Raw genomic sequence first — 16591 nt, 5'->3', positions numbered from 1 at the left:
AAGTTGAATATTCACATTTTGCATGCAAATTAGACATCGCACCGCCTACTCCGTTTTAATAAAGCCAATCGGGGTGAGCTTAGATTAAATCAACGCCCGCCTTTATTTGTGATTCGTTAAAAAACTAAACGTGCTCTGTAATTGGCTGTACGTGTGGCAACATTAATTATTCATGTGACTGCATTGAATGGCCAATGAGCGTTTTACTACAGAGATCCATGTCCCACCTACCAAAGAGTCAGCCCCTGTCTTTCTGCCTGTGCAACCCCGTAGTAGGCACTCAGTCTATAAAACCAAACGTTGGAGCGCTTCATGTTCAGAAGCGCTAAGAGCGCTCCAGAGTCTAGACCTTAAAAGGGAAGGGAGCAGTCGGTAGCCATCTTACTTAGGACCAAAACACAAATATCTCGACTATAAAGGCAACCGACAACAGAGGTCCCTGGGATATCGCCTTCGGAGACTTTCCGGTCACCGTTGGCGGCCTGACCAGAGTCGTGGTGACAATTTAAAGACTGTTCCTGCTCACAAAGCGGCGTGCCGAGGAAGGACGCGTCTCTTTGAATAGACAGGATGCATGGACCGCCCTCCGGCGACAGCGCATGCCCATTGCGCACGATCAAGAGAGTTCAATTCGGCATCATCAGCCCAGATGAGCTTGTAGGTTTTCTTTTTGGGGGGGAATGGGGTATTTTAATAATTTTCGTTTAGATCACACACCACTCTTACATTTGCTTCATTGATCTTGTAGTTTAACATATATGGCAAAGACATGGTTCTGTTTACGACGTGAAATGCTCGCTGTTAGCCTAGCTTAGCTAACTAGCTTTATCAGGCTGGTGGAGCTTGTGCTAACTAGCATGTTGCAGGAAGTTTGAAAACTTAAAGCACAACATTCTCAAAAAGTATACATGCTATCACATGAATTAAACCCCCTTTTAATGTATTCAATGTACCTTGTAGGCCCATCAGTAAGTAGACATTTTGCTTACTTTAATGCTTTCCGTTATATAGACATGGCTCGCTTGGTTTTACCACTGATACACCGCATTGTACTCGCTATAAACGAATAAAAGGGTACTTCAACAATCTTCGATATGCATGTTTTCTTTAATTTAAGATGAGGTGTTGTAGTTTTAGGCATTAATGTATACTAGATTAGGAATGCAAATGTAATTGAGCATACCATTTCATATAATGGTAAAAGTTTATGTTTACAGAACTGTATTTGTCCTCGGTTTTTCTGTGAATTTAACGTTTTAAACACTATGATGTTTAACAAAAAAAATTTGTACCTGATGTCGATTAATGCTTGATACAAATAAATATTTATAACATGTATGTGCAGAGGTATTTTTATTTTATTATAGGCAGTAGGTGATCAACTTCAGATTATTGTCAAATGTGTAGCATCAACTATGATGTGTTTGTCTGCAGAAACGGTTGTCCGTTACGGAGGGGGGTATCAAATACCCCGAAACAACAGAAGGAGGACGTCCTAAAATGGGTGGCCTTATGGACCCCAGACAAGGGGTCATAGACCGATCTGGGCGATGTCAGACATGTGCAGGTATAATGTCATTTTAGCACTTCCTACCAAAATATATGATCAGGTGGCTGCTGTCCTTAACTGGTGTAATTAATCATAATAATATAAACATGCTTTTTGTTTCCACAGGCAACATGACAGAATGCCCTGGCCACTTCGGGCACATAGAACTGGCAAAGCCAGTCTTCCACGTCGGCTTCGTAACAAAGATTATGAAGATTCTTCGTTGCGTCTGCTTCTTTTGCTCTAAGCTTCTAGTGGATCCAGTAAGTACATTCAGTATTTATCTGTACGTTATGATGATAATCTACCCATTTTAATCCAACAAAGTAAGATTTCAGTGTTGTTCATAGCTTTTCTTTTTGCTTTTATCTCCAGACCAATCCAAAGATCAAAGACATCCTAATAAAATCTAAAGGGCAGCACAGAAAACGTTTGACACATGTATACGAGCTGTGCAAGGGAAAAAACATCTGTGAAGGAGGAGAGGAGATGGACAACAAGTTTGGAATGGAACAGCAGGATGCTGAGGAGGACCTTACCAAGGACAAGGTATTTGGGTTTAATCTTGTTGTCATTGTTAATGGGCATCTTGTCTCAACATTTACGTCGCTGTGCAAAATATTCTCGTTCTCACTTTATTTTATCCAACCATGTGACTTACGCAGGGTCACGGTGGCTGTGGGCGTTACCAACCCCGCATCAAACGCACCGGCTTGGAGCTGTACGCCGAGTGGAAGCACGTTAACGAGGATTCGCAGGAGAAGAAAATCCTGCTGAGTCCTGAACGTGTGCACGAGATCTTCAAGCGCATCTCCGATGAAGAAGACGTCATCTTGGGCCTGGACCCCAAGTTTGCCCGACCAGAGTGGATGATTGTAACGGTGTTACCTGTGCCTCCCCTGGCTGTCAGGCCTGCTGTCGTCATGCAGGGCTCTGCTCGAAACCAGGTAAAGCAATAGGATCACAGACAAATTATTTTTTTCCTGCATGTTTAAGTGATGTAAAAAAATGTGATTAACAATGAATCATCCCTTAACTTGTGTTCTAAAGGATGACTTGACCCACAAGCTGGCGGATATTGTCAAAATCAACAACCAGCTGAGAAGAAACGAGCAGAGCGGCGCTGCGGCTCACGTCATCGCTGAGGATGTCAAACTGCTCCAGTTTCACGTAGCCACCATGATTGACAACGAGCTGCCAGGTCTGCCAAGGGTATGTATGCAATTCCTCCAGCCCTGTCTGACCATTTCTGTGTTTCCATGGTGCTTATTTGACTATATATTTTTTCTTTCACAGGCAATGCAAAAGTCTGGCCGTCCTCTAAAATCCCTTAAACAGCGTCTAAAGGGGAAGGAGGGCCGAGTCCGAGGTAACCTCATGGGTAAGCGTGTGGACTTCTCCGCCCGTACCGTCATCACGCCAGACCCCAACCTGCATATCGACCAAGTAGGCGTGCCTCGATCCATCGCAGCCAACATGACCTTCCCAGAACTCGTCACACCCTTTAATATCGACAGGTACTGCCGTGTAGAGAGCAGATTCAACTTCATGTAATGTGGGAGAACCTGTATTCCAAATTATGGAAAGTGATGTCATCTAATTAATGTCCGTCTTAGATTACAAGAGCTGGTACGAAGAGGCAACAGCCAGTACCCAGGAGCCAAATACATCATCCGGGACAACGGAGACCGAATTGACCTTCGATTTCACCCCAAACCAAGTGACCTTCACCTGCAGATCGGCTACAAGGTAAGATTCAAATATACCTATAAACCACTGCATTTTTTTGTTGGATGATTTAAAAAAATATCCTTTAAATCTTCTCACAGACTAAAACTGTTTGAATTTTTTTCTTACTCAGGTTGAAAGACACATGTGTGACGGCGACATCATCATCTTCAACAGACAGCCTACACTACATAAAATGTCCATGATGGGGCACAGGGTCCGAATCTTGCCGTGGTCAACGTTTCGACTCAACCTCAGGTACCAGATAAAAACCACACATCCCTTGTCTTCCTTGAAATATACAGTAACCGTAATAATAATAATTGTGATTTTTGGTTTTAATTGGGTCTTTATACAAGTTCCTGTCACTGTTACATTGTCCTTTTACTGAATTATGCTGTAGCTGCTCTTACATCCCATTCTCTCCTCCTCCCTCCAGTGTAACCACCCCATACAACGCTGACTTTGACGGGGATGAGATGAACCTCCACCTGCCTCAGTCCTTGGAGACGAGGGCTGAAATCCAGGAGCTGGCCATGGTGCCGCGTATGATCGTCACCCCCCAGTCCAACAGGCCCGTCATGGGTATCGTGCAGGACACCCTCACAGCCGTGCGCAAATTCACCAAGAGAGACGTTTTCTTAGAGAGGGTAAGGGGATTGTTACAAGATCACCAGCTGCGTCTTTCTCCGCCTTGAAAGAGGTTTAACACGCTGCGTTTGTCCACCACAGGGGGAGGTGATGAACCTCCTCATGTTCCTCTCCACCTGGGATGGAAAAGTGCCTCAGCCGGCCCTCCTGAAGCCCCGCCCTCTGTGGACCGGGAAGCAGATCTTCAGCCTAATCATTCCCGGACACATTAACGTGATCCGCACACACAGCACCCATCCCGACGAGGAGGACAGCGGCCCCTACAAGCACATCTCACCCGGGGACACCAAGGTACTTTCCCTGCATTATCATGTATAGGTGAAACGGGGGGGAAATGGACGACAAGTGACCTCATGGTGAACTCTGTCACACACAGGTCATAGTGGAGAATGGGGAGCTGATCATGGGCATCCTGTGTAAGAAATCCCTGGGAACCTCCGCCGGCTCCCTTGTCCACATCTCGTACCTGGAGATGGGCCACGACATCACCAGACTCTTCTACTCCAACATTCAGACTGTGGTCAACCACTGGCTGCTCATCGAGGGTACGTGAGCACACCATTATTGCTGTATGACAACTGATTGTTTTAAGGAGTTTTTGCAACCAAACCTTCAAATGTAGTTTTCCCCTAAAATTGATGAGTATACTCTTGATATTCTCTCCAGGTGCTTCCATTGGTATTGGTGACTCCATTGCTGATGCCAAGACCTACCTCGACATCCAGAACACCATCAAGAAAGCCAAACAGGATGTGATAGAAGTAAGCACAACATTTCTAATTTAACTGGATTTTCAGCAGAAATTACCAACAGAAATGTTAATTATTTCCTTTGCCTTTTCGTCTGTTAGGTCATCGAGAAAGCCCACAACAACGAGCTGGAGCCGACCCCCGGTAACACTCTGAGGCAGACCTTTGAGAACCAGGTGAATCGTATCCTGAACGACGCTCGTGACAAAACTGGATCCTCCGCCCAGAAGTCTCTGTCTGAGTACAACAACTTCAAGTCCATGGTGGTGGCCGGGTCCAAAGGCTCAAAGATTAACATCTCACAGGTACAGGAAGCACTCCTTTTCCCATCTCCTAGATGAGTGACCGCTTTGATTTACTCTTAACATCTCTTATCTTACCTCTTTCATCCAGGTTATCGCCGTGGTGGGGCAGCAGAACGTGGAGGGTAAGCGAATCCCCTTCGGCTTCAAACACCGCACGCTGCCTCACTTCATCAAGGATGATTACGGTCCTGAGAGCAGAGGCTTCGTGGAGAACTCCTACCTGGCCGGTCTGACGCCCACTGAGTTCTTCTTCCACGCCATGGGAGGCAGAGAGGGTCTTATCGACACAGCCGTCAAGACAGCCGAGACTGGTGAGTGTGGAAGGACACAAGTCAGGATAGGCTTCATAAATATACAGGGAAATGTTTTTTTTAAACATGTTGCATCTGTTTTATCCCACCAGGTTACATCCAGCGTCGTCTGATCAAGTCCATGGAGTCGGTGATGGTGAAGTACGACGGCACCGTGCGTAACTCCATCAACCAGGTGGTACAGCTGCGCTACGGAGAAGACGGCCTGGCAGGAGAGAACGTGGAGTTTCAGAATGTGGCAACGCTCAAACCCTCACACAAGGCCTTCGAGAAGAAGTATGTCAGACATCGTACACTCGGAGAGCATTTTCACTTGTGTTTGTATATCATTGAGGTAGAGAGTTATGGTCCCAAAAATGGCGTACGTTTCTCAACTATGTAATAACATATTTTAATTTAATATTAACCTTTTTTGTCTCTAGGTTTAGGTTTGATTGCACCAATGAGCGAGCACTGAGGCGGATGCTGCAGGAGGACGTAGTTAAAGACGTGTTGACCAATGCCAATGTGCAGAGCTCTTTGGAGAAGGAGTATGACAGGATGAAGGAGGACAGGGAGGTCCTCCGAGCCATTTTCCCCACCGGGGACAGTAAGGTGTGTGTTCTCTCCTGTAGACATGCTACTGCTTTTTACACCTCTTGTTCTGCCAAATCAAAAACATAATCATATAACGCAATTCTTATCCTTGCCTTCAGGTTGTGCTGCCATGCAACCTGGCCAGAATGATCTGGAACGCTCAGAAGATCTTCCGCATCAACGTTCGGACCCCGACAGACCTCAACCCTCTGAGGGTGGTCGAGGGTAAGCTAAAAAATAACAAACCTTGTGCAACATGTCACCACTCTCTGTTCGTTCTTCCTCTCGTTACATTAGCTGTTGACTTACACAGCCAAGTTGACACTCAGTTTCCTCACCACATATTAAGTTACAGGATTTTGTGAACTGTGTAGAAACACCTGCTGTAGAGTTTAGAAATGGTGGACTGAGCCTGACCTTGGGTGAACCTTTAAGCCACTTTAAGCCCACTGGTGGATCCTCATGTGTTTACATAACAGGAAAAACACTTCACGTCCATGTCGCTAAGCTAGAGAGAGAATTGTATTGAGGTACATCTCAAATATAACATTGTCTTGGAGAAAGAAATATGATTATTGCCTCATTAAAAGTGTTTATGCTAGTGCGCAATTTGTATAGCTTATGTTCTGTGTTTATTTAGATGATATAAAACAACCCCAGGAAGCTGTATAAATGTAACCAAAAGTCTGTAGCATGAGTCTGAATCTGTGTGCTCTTTGCTTCTCCAGGTCTTCAAGACTTGAGTAAAAAGCTGGTGATCGTGAACGGCGAAGACCCGCTCAGTCGACAGGCCCAGCAGAACGCCACCCTGCTCTTCAACATCCACCTGCGCTCCACCCTCTGCTCCAAGCGCATGACGGAGGAGTTCCGCCTTTCCACTGAAGCCTACGACTGGCTGTTGGGAGAGATCGAGGCCAAATTCAACCAGTCCATTGTAAGTTCAGCGCCTTAAGAGTTCACTGCTAGACTTTGGGAGATTTCGTCGTCAATTGACCTCCGTGTTTTCCTCTGTTCCCAGGCTCACCCAGGAGAAATGGTGGGCGCTCTGGCTGCTCAGTCTCTGGGAGAGCCCGCCACCCAGATGACCCTGAACACTTTCCATTACGCCGGTGTGTCCGCCAAGAACGTAACACTGGGTGTGCCCCGTCTAAAGGAGTTGATCAACATCTCCAAGAAGCCCAAAACCCCCTCGCTGACCGTGTTCCTGCTGGGTCAGGCGGCCCGTGACGCCGAGAGGGCCAAAGACATCCTCTGTAGGCTGGAGCACACCACACTGCGGAAGGTGAGCGACGGAATGAGATTGAACGAATTCGCCTGACAACTTACTTTTAAAAAGCAGTGACTAAAAGCTATTCTTTCTACTCAGGTGACGGCCAACACCGCCATCTACTACGACCCCAACCCCCAGAACACGGTGGTGGCCGAGGACCAGGAGTGGGTGAACGTCTACTATGAGATGCCCGACTTTGACGTGACGCGCATCTCACCGTGGCTGCTGCGTATCGAGCTCGACCGCAAGCACATGACCGATCGCAAGCTGACCATGGAGCAGATCGCAGAGAAGATCAACTCAGGTGGGTGGTGTGCAGATATGATGTTTATTTTATATAAACTCAATGGCTTTTTCTAACAACCCCTTTTTTTTTTTTACCTCGAAGGTTTCGGAGATGACTTGAACTGCATCTTCAATGACGACAATGCAGAGAAGCTCGTTCTGCGAATCCGAATCATGAACAGCGACGAGAACAAGTTCCAAGAGGCGAGCACTGATTGGATATTCAACGAAAATACTGGCACTGTTGTTGGCTTTATTTGTAATCATAAATATTTGCTTGTTCTTCTAGGACGAGGAGGTGGTGGACAAAATGGACGATGACGTGTTCTTGAGGTGCATTGAGTCCAACATGCTGACTGACATGACCCTGCAAGGCATTGACCAGATCAGCAAGGTAGACCCCAACCCACCCACCCTCAGTCATTGGTAACAAAAGGGATATATACCTGCCTGTGGCCATGAGTCAAACCTCCCTCTCCTCCTCCAGGTGTACATGCACTTGCCCCAGACTGACAACAAGAAGAAGATCATCATCACGGAGGAAGGTGAGTTCAAGGCCCTGCAAGAGTGGATCCTGGAGACGGACGGTGTGAGCCTCATGAGGGTCCTCAGCGAGAAGGACGTGGATCCCGTCAGGACCACCTCCAACGACATCGTGGAGATCTTCACGGTACGAAAGCATTACAAAAAAAGCTTGGTTTCAACAAAAGAACTGGAGTGGAAAAATGGACACATACTAGTTTCTCCTAACATTCTTTCCTACCTAGGTCTTGGGAATTGAGGCGGTGCGGAAGGCTCTGGAGAGGGAGTTGAACCACGTCATCTCCTTTGACGGTTCCTACGTCAACTACCGCCATTTGTCTCTGCTTTGTGACACCATGACCTCCCGCGGTCATCTGATGGCCATCACGCGTCACGGCATCAACCGTCAAGACACAGGACCGCTCATGAAGTGTTCCTTTGAGGAAACGGTAAATAAACTGCACTCTAATATGTCTATCCACTGATTGGAGAGAAAAAAAAGGACCACTTTAAGGACGCTCCATGTCTCTGTCTTCAGGTGGATGTGTTGATGGAGGCGTCCTCCCACGCTGAGAACGACCCCATGAAGGGTGTGTCGGAGAACATCATGCTCGGCCAGCTGGCCCCATGTGGGACAGGATGCTTCGATTTGCTGTTGGATGCGGAGAAGTGTAAATACGGCATGGAGATCCCTACAAACATTCCTGGCATCAGCGTGGCTGGACGTGAGTACAGAGAGTTTGAGCTATAATGCAGAACGGTTTCTGTAGAGTAGGAGCTATGATATTTACATTCTGTTCCCGTCCTATTTGCAGCCACTGGAATGTTCTTTGGCACGGTGCCGAGTCCCATGAGCGGTATGTCGCCTGCCATGACCCCCTGGAACACAGGAGCGACACCCGCCTACGGAGCCTGGTCCCCCAGCGTCGGTGAGTGAACTCCCGGGCGGTTGTCTCTTATTTTTTTGTGTTTTGGATTTCTTTTTCTGAATTTTGCCCTTTTGTGTTGTTCCTCCAGGAAGCGGCATGACCCCCGGAGCGGCAGGTTTCTCTCCCAGCGCGGCGTCAGACGCCAGTGGCTTCTCTCCCGGCTACTCCCCCGCCTGGTCTCCCACTCCTGGCTCTCCGGGGTCTCCAGGACCTGCCAGCCCCTACATCCCATCTCCAGGTGAGACACTGCAGAACACACAGGTTGCAGGGAATTGTTGAACATTTTTGCTTCATTCAATATTTAGTTTTCTACATAATAACACAACTGTTTGATTGGATCCTTTGATCTTAATCATTTTGTGAAATCTAATGTTTCAAATTTGTCTTAAGAAATGAGCTTTCACTCATTATTAAAAAACAAATCAAATGCTGAAACTTATCTTAAAATATTTCTAAACTTTTGGAAATATATATCTAGTATTTTTGCATTTAAGTAAAAAAAATGTGCTAAATATTCATCTTAACCGTAACTATAGAAACAGCTCTCACAGTACGTAATAACCGGATCAGTATTTGTTGACACATTAGTAGGACTTCACGAAACAAACAACGCTTTGTTAAAGTATTTGTTTTTCCTCCCTCAGGTGGAGCCATGTCACCCAACTACTCCCCCACCTCCCCCGCGTACGAGCCTCGCTCCCCCGGAGGGTACACCCCCCAGAGCCCCGGCTACTCCCCCACCTCCCCCTCCTACTCCCCCACGTCTCCCTCTTACTCCCCGACCAGCCCCAACTACAGCCCCACGTCTCCCTCCTACTCACCCACCTCCCCCAGTTACTCCCCGACCTCTCCGTCCTACTCTCCCACGTCTCCCTCCTATTCCCCCACGTCTCCCTCCTACTCCCCCACCTCCCCGTCTTACTCCCCAACATCCCCATCCTACTCCCCCACCTCACCCAGCTATAGCCCGACGTCGCCGAGCTACAGCCCGACGTCACCCAGCTACTCCCCCACTTCACCTTCCTACTCCCCCACCTCCCCCTCTTATTCTCCAACCTCTCCATCTTACTCCCCCACCTCCCCGTCTTACTCCCCCACCTCCCCTTCCTACTCGCCGACCAGCCCAAGCTACAGCCCGACATCGCCCAACTACACCCCCACCTCTCCCAGTTACTCCCCCACCTCTCCCTCTTACTCTCCAACATCGCCCTCCTACTCCCCGACCTCCCCCAACTACACCCCGACCAGCCCCAACTACTCCCCCACCTCCCCCTCGTACTCCCCCACCTCTCCGTCCTACTCGCCCTCCAGTCCTCGTTTCACCCCTCAGTCTCCCACCTACACCCCCAGCTCCCCCTCATACAGCCCCAGCTCCCCCTCCTACTCCCCCACCTCCCCAAAATATACCCCCACCTCCCCCTCGTACAGCCCCAGCTCCCCGGAGTACACCCCCACCTCTCCAAAGTACTCCCCCACCTCGCCAAAGTACTCCCCAACATCGCCGAAGTACTCTCCTACTTCGCCCACCTACTCCCCGACGACTCCAAAATACAGCCCCACCTCTCCAACCTACTCCCCTACCTCCCCCACGTACACCCCTACCAGCCCCAAATACTCCCCGACCTCTCCTACTTACTCTCCCACTTCACCCAAGTACTCACCCACGTCTCCTACGTACTCGCCAACTAGTCCCAAAGGCTCCACGTACTCCCCCACCTCTCCGGGCTACAGCCCCACGTCGCCCACCTACAGCCCGGCCATCAGCCCCGACGACAGCGACGAGGAGAACAACTGAGGGGAGGAGGAGAAGGGGGGGCGCCTGAAGAAACTCACCTCATGGGGGACACTTGAAGGACAGCACCCCGTCACCTGAAGGACAGCACCTTTAACCAGCTGGAGGTGACAGTGCTTCTGGACACAGGATGTCCCGATTGGGGCGAAATCTGTTTATGCTCCATCTAAGACCCGCCCCCTTTACCACATGTTTAAACTATTATGTGAAGACTTGACTGCTCTGCCTGAAGGAAAGAAAAAAGGCTGCCTTGTTGAAATAGTTTTTTATTTTATTTCCCACGGGGTGTCGGTGCAAAACCCAAGAGGGAATGACAAGGAGAGGAGGATGTGGTGAACACATACCGGGGGGAGGAAGTGTCCCTTTTTAACTTTATAGTGTACTGCATCCAGTCTCTCTCTCATTCTCTAAAAACATCGGGTGTATTAGTTGTGGGAAGCGTACATATTGCCAAAAGCCTTTTTGAAAAGTGGATTGTATTCATCACTAAAAAGAAAAAAAACAAGGAAGGAAGGATTAGACTTTGTTTACTGCATACTTCACCACGGTGTATTTTGTTAGATCCTTTTGCTGCTTTTGTAAAAGTATAGTTGCTGCCAGTTTTGGGGGTTTTATGCAACAAAAGTGGAGCATTAGGTTTTAAAATGGTCGGGTCAGATTGTCCAAAGAAGAAAGTTGGATTGGAGAGAGAAACTGGCTTGCAGGGAAAAAGAAATGTCTCTTGAACATCACTACTACATAACTGTATGTACCCATTGCCCTCTCCTCCTTCTCCTTCACACCCCCAAAGACAAAAACTGAAAGATGTCATGAAAACACCCACCAGCATCCTCTTGTCCTCTACCATTTTTGAAGACTTGTGCATCGAAAGCAAAAAAACAACAACTTTTCAAGATACTATTCCCTTGACACTGGGAATTAAAAGATTTATATGGAAACAAAATAATAGAATGATTATTCTGTCTTTAATTTTGATTCTAGGAGGAAATGGGGCTCGCGTGGACGAGGGAAAAGTAGTGTGGCGTTGCTGCTTTGTCATTGTTTGCATGAGTAGCACATGTTAATACATTTTTAATCAAACTTTAGGTTTCAAATGTGTTCAAATCCCTCCCACTTCTCGCTAATCTTCGTCCCATTTCTGATAGCTGATGTGTACACAGGATTATTTGAACTATTCAATATTATTTAAGAAAGACAGTTTACTATTCAGTGTGAATATGAATAGAGGAAAACTAAGAATCTTTTTTTTTGGCTTTTTCTCTTGTTTTGCTTTTGGTGACTTTGTAAACCTGTTTGCAGGAGGCTCGTGTTCCTATGCTGTGGATGAAGGGGCAGGGGACGGAGGGGAGGCTTTTTATTTGTTATTGTCGTCCCTGTTCTTTCTCCAAACAGTTTGATTTTGTTGCCGTTACGGCGACTGCTCTAGTCACTAACATGTTGCATGATGTCACCATTTTGTGACGGAGGCTAAAAGTTTGGGGTTTTTACTTCTCGGGAGGCCAGAGGGCAACATTTGTCCTCCATTTTGTTGGCCTTTGGAACAGTTTATTCTCTTTTTAAGCAGAGATTGTCAAAAGAAACAGCACTTTTGGGCTCTGTAAAAAAACACACAAAAACAACAACCTTACCCACTACATTAGTGTGAACTTTCTTTTTGAATATAGGTGCTTTCTCACATGATTCAACTCGGTTCGACTGTGTTAGGGAACCGTCTCTACGCCCGATGATGATAATGGAAACCTTTTTTTCCTCCTCCTCCCCACGGTTTCTGAAATTATCAGACTTAGCTGGGTCCCCTCCCTCTTCATCCACAAGTGATCCTCATTTCTGAAATCAGTGTTTCTTTTTTTTCTACCAGTGTATGTACCTGTGAAGAGGGGAAATCATGGGGAAGGGGGACGTGATGAATCTGACTGGGAGTCCTGAGGAGATAAAACACAGCCAGTAATCTTTTTGGTTCTGAGAATGTTAAAATGAGTTGTCATGATTTTTGAAACATTGCTGCCAAGATGGGTCTTGAATTGAAATGACTGCGTCTTCTGGCCTTTTGAGATAAAAGCAGGTTTGGTAATTGCACTTAGTAAATATTGTGGTGGACCGAAGCCCCAGACATTGTGATATTTGTTTCCACTGTTTGCATCTAATCCTGTTGTCTTAACTGTGCCGTCCATTTCAATTCAGGGCATCGGGGCTCCCAGGTGGTATGAATGTGTGTGTGAGTGTGTGAGGGCGAGACAGGGTTTCAAACTGAGGAAAGACTTCACATGTCTGGGCAAAGGAAGGTTTAACTTGAAATTGCCGCTGTATAGAAATCAATTCATTATCTCATTCTCTGTATCTTTGTTCTGTTTGTTTTTTGACTTGGAAAAAATGAATAAAAGTTTTACTACATGTCTGTCTTTTTTTTTATTGAGTAATGCATTTCACAATATGTAGGGAAAAGAGAACACTGCATTTAGTAAGTAACGAAACAAAGTACAATATATTAAAGCTTTTTTTAATCGGGCTACTAATTTGCTTATTCAAGGCCAGTTTAATCCAGTATTTTTGTAAATGGGGCAAAGTATTTACACATGCTAAACAAATTTAAGACATTATTACAAAAAAAACTACATTTTAGATTTAATTTTAGTATCCAATTGTTAAAATATGTAGATTAATTCACTTATCAATGAGCAGTTTGCTTAAACTTCAATTCATCTGAAAATAATTTCTACAACAGCTTAATACAACACTCTTTAAAGTGATACTTACTCATGATGGCTACTATACCGTTTCATGATTTAAAGTAAGTTATCCTGCACTTCAATGAACGTTAACATTTAGGCCCTAATTATGTACAGTTGCTGTGCTATATTGTTTGTTTTATTTATTTATTTGATCGTTTATTTAGCAGGGACAATGCACATCAATGAACACTTAAAACAATAAAATGCGTCAAGCGTAAATATGCCAGATTTAGCTTTGAGCTCATTTCCATTCGCATAAAACATTTAAGAAAATGACATTTTACAAACATAGCAAATACATGATATGCAAAAAGTGCAAAAGAGCAAGAGCAGCATATACAAGTTATTATCACATGGTAATACAATCTAGCAGCAACGACATGTAAAGTGCAAGAGAAGATACAAGACATAAAGTGCGAGAGGAGATGCCCCTGTGTTAAAGTGCATTTAGCGCTGATTGCACGTCTGTTTGTTTCTCAACCATTCTTTGAGTTGACATTTGAGCTATTGAGAGTGGGACAATCCCGTATCTCAGTTGGGAGGCTATTCCAGAATGAGCTGCCCTTAACGGAGAGGACATTTTGTCCAAAAGTGGTCCGTCTGCGGTGGACTTCACAGTCTCCTCTGGTTTCTGACCTAGTGCAGCGTTTAGTGTGTTTTTTGTGGATGAATTCCCCTAAGGGAGGGGGGGGCAGTCCATGTAAACATTTATAAATAAAGCACATACTTTTAAAAGACTTAAAATGGTCAAATCTCAAGAAATTGTGTTTTTCAAGAATGGTACAGTGGTGGTATGAATAAGGCTTTCTGTCAAAAACCTTGATAGCTCTCTTGTACAGCTGTTCTATGGGTTTCAGGTTTGTGGCACAAGCAAACGACCAGTTTGTAAAGCAGTATTCAATGTGGGATAGCATCATACAGTGGAGGTATGATTTTGTAGCATTGACAGTTAAGAAGGGTCTAATTTGTTTAACATTTTGCAAGTTGAATTTGATACTTTCTTAATGTGTTTCTTAAAAGTCAAGTTCAAGTCCAGTATGACTCCAAGATACTTGAACTGGGAGACTAGTTCTATTTCTGCTCCGTTTAAAAACACGTTGGATCCTTCGATTTTGACCGGTCGTTTACTGAACATCATGCATAGGCCTACTGTTTTTTTTAACGTTTATCTGCTAGCAAATGTTGGTCAGCCAGTGTTGAACCATGTCCAATGCATTTGAGAGACAAGATGAGATTATTTCAGTGTTTTTCCCGTGTATAAAGATGACCGCATCATCGACATGCATTTGCACATTCAACTCAGGACATATATTAGACAAGTCATTAATGTAGCTACAGAGAAAACAGTAACGGTCCAAGAATGGAACCTTGTGGACCCCCAACAGGGTTCACAAGGTAGGGGGATTTGGCACAGTTGACCAAAACACACTGTTTTATGTTCGATAAGTAGCCTAAGACTTGAACCAATGTATTGAAACTGCCGATTTTTTTTAAAAATAAGTCAGCTTTGTAAGGAGCACTTGGTGGTCAACAGTGTCAAACGCCTTCCTGAGATCAAGGAAGACAGCTCCTACAGGGCTTGTGTCCAACATACATTTAACCTTTTCCACAAAGACAAAGTCAGCTGTCTCAGTGGAGTGATGAGCACGAAAACCAAACTGCATTGGGTGGAGTGGAGTGAAACCTTTATCTGATTTGGTGATTAGTTTTGACACCCATTTCTCAGCTATCTTAGACTTAGAGACACAGGGGAGGATGCTGATAGGTCTATAATTGGACATCATTGCCTTATCCCCAGATTTAAAGATCGGTGTCACGGATGATGGAACTTCCCTCGTGCTGATAAGATTGATTCACTAGCATAGTAATTGGTTTTATTAGACCGTCGATATTAGTCTTTATAAAGTTGGTGTCGAAATCATATGCATCCCTAGCCTTAGAACCTCTTAACCTTGAGATTATATATTTTTACCTCAACCTCTGTGATTTCCTCTAGGTAAAAAAACGGGGTGCGTATCCACAGTCGGGCTAGGTGAGACCTCAGAGGGCGGGAAGAACTTTGTAAGCTTTGTGTGCAGAGCGCTATTTATGAAATACTCATTGAGAGAGCTGACCAACAACACTGCAGGGTCTTTTATCAGGGCATCATTCATTTTTTATTCTAGAACCATATTTTTCCTGTTTGGTATACGTTTACCTAATAGTTTATTTAAGATTTGCCAAACGTTTTTACCGTTACCTTTCGTACCTTCAATTATATTGATGAAAAAGTCAATGGTATAAATGCTCCTTATCCAACTCAAACTAGTTGTGCATGCTGATAACGAACAGTCCTCTGTTATGGCGCAGTGTATTGAGGCAACAGATCTTAATGAGCCCAGTTGGGAAACACCTGTGTGCCGGTAAACCACGTGATCTGGTTCCTCTCAATGGGAGCTAACACGCTCTATCCTCAGGGGGGCGCTCTCTTCCCGCTGTAATCATGCTCGACATCTATGTATGGCTAGTACAGGTAGCAACGGTAGCAACCTAAATCTGGTTTATTTTGACCACTGCAGGCTAGCTTGTTAGATAATTTAAGCCAAATATCGTTTAATGTTCCTCTTAAATATGTAGTAAGTCGGTGTGATTAGGATTTAAGTTTAATTTTTAATATACCAAATAACTAAGACACCTAAGTCACCATACATCTAGCTAGCTCAAGCTAAATGACTAGTGTACACATTACACTTTTATCTAATACCTTACATTTAGTTCAGTTGTGCTTACAGATCTATCTTATAGATGTACATACCAAAATGAAATATTTTTGCTATTTTTGGAAGTAAAATGTGTATTATTTGCCTTCCAAAAATAGCAAAAGCTTTGGTGTCTTTTTATATTTTTTTGAGCTTCATCTCCACTGTTTTGAACCTCTCTCTCCTGCACACCTAGCTATCAAGTGGACAGAGGACTATTTGATGATGGGTCACAGAAACGTTAGAGCTGGACCTGTCGTGTATTTGTTTCCCCAGAAGAGGCCACTCAAAGGCTGACATATTACGCTGTAGGCTACCACTGACAAACACAATCGGTTTCACACAGTTTTTCATTTTGGAGTCTCATGATTCATTTGTATGCACATTTTCCTAAAATCCTATGCTATCTTTGGAAACTTTGGGAGCATAACTAAGTTTGGTGCATCTGAACAATGTT

General features: G+C 45.1%; 1 protein-coding gene across 1 annotated transcript; it reads left to right on the top strand.

Annotated features, from left to right (window-relative positions):
- Positions 1-312: 312 nt before the first annotated feature.
- On the top strand, positions 313-13058 carry polr2a (RNA polymerase II subunit A). Its single transcript, XM_079671356.1, has 29 exons — positions 313-657; positions 1435-1567; positions 1676-1812; positions 1925-2098; positions 2215-2496; positions 2600-2761; positions 2846-3066; positions 3166-3298; positions 3411-3535; positions 3717-3927; positions 4010-4219; positions 4305-4473; positions 4595-4689; positions 4779-4982; positions 5071-5293; positions 5386-5569; positions 5716-5887; positions 5989-6094; positions 6598-6803; positions 6888-7151; positions 7236-7443; positions 7528-7628; positions 7714-7818; positions 7912-8094; positions 8192-8395; positions 8485-8671; positions 8762-8875; positions 8964-9113; positions 9520-13058. The coding sequence occupies exons 1-29, from the start codon at positions 571-573 to the stop codon at positions 10668-10670; spliced, it is 5901 nt and encodes a 1966-aa protein (XP_079527482.1). The 5' UTR covers positions 313-570; the 3' UTR covers positions 10671-13058.
- The last annotated feature ends 3533 nt before the right edge of the window (positions 13059-16591 follow it).

This window comes from Notothenia rossii (genome assembly GCF_949606895.1).
Source record: "Notothenia rossii genome assembly, chromosome: 3".
NCBI lineage: Eukaryota > Metazoa > Chordata > Actinopteri > Perciformes > Nototheniidae > Notothenia > Notothenia rossii.
This window is presented reverse-complemented; position numbering and strand designations above follow the sequence as displayed.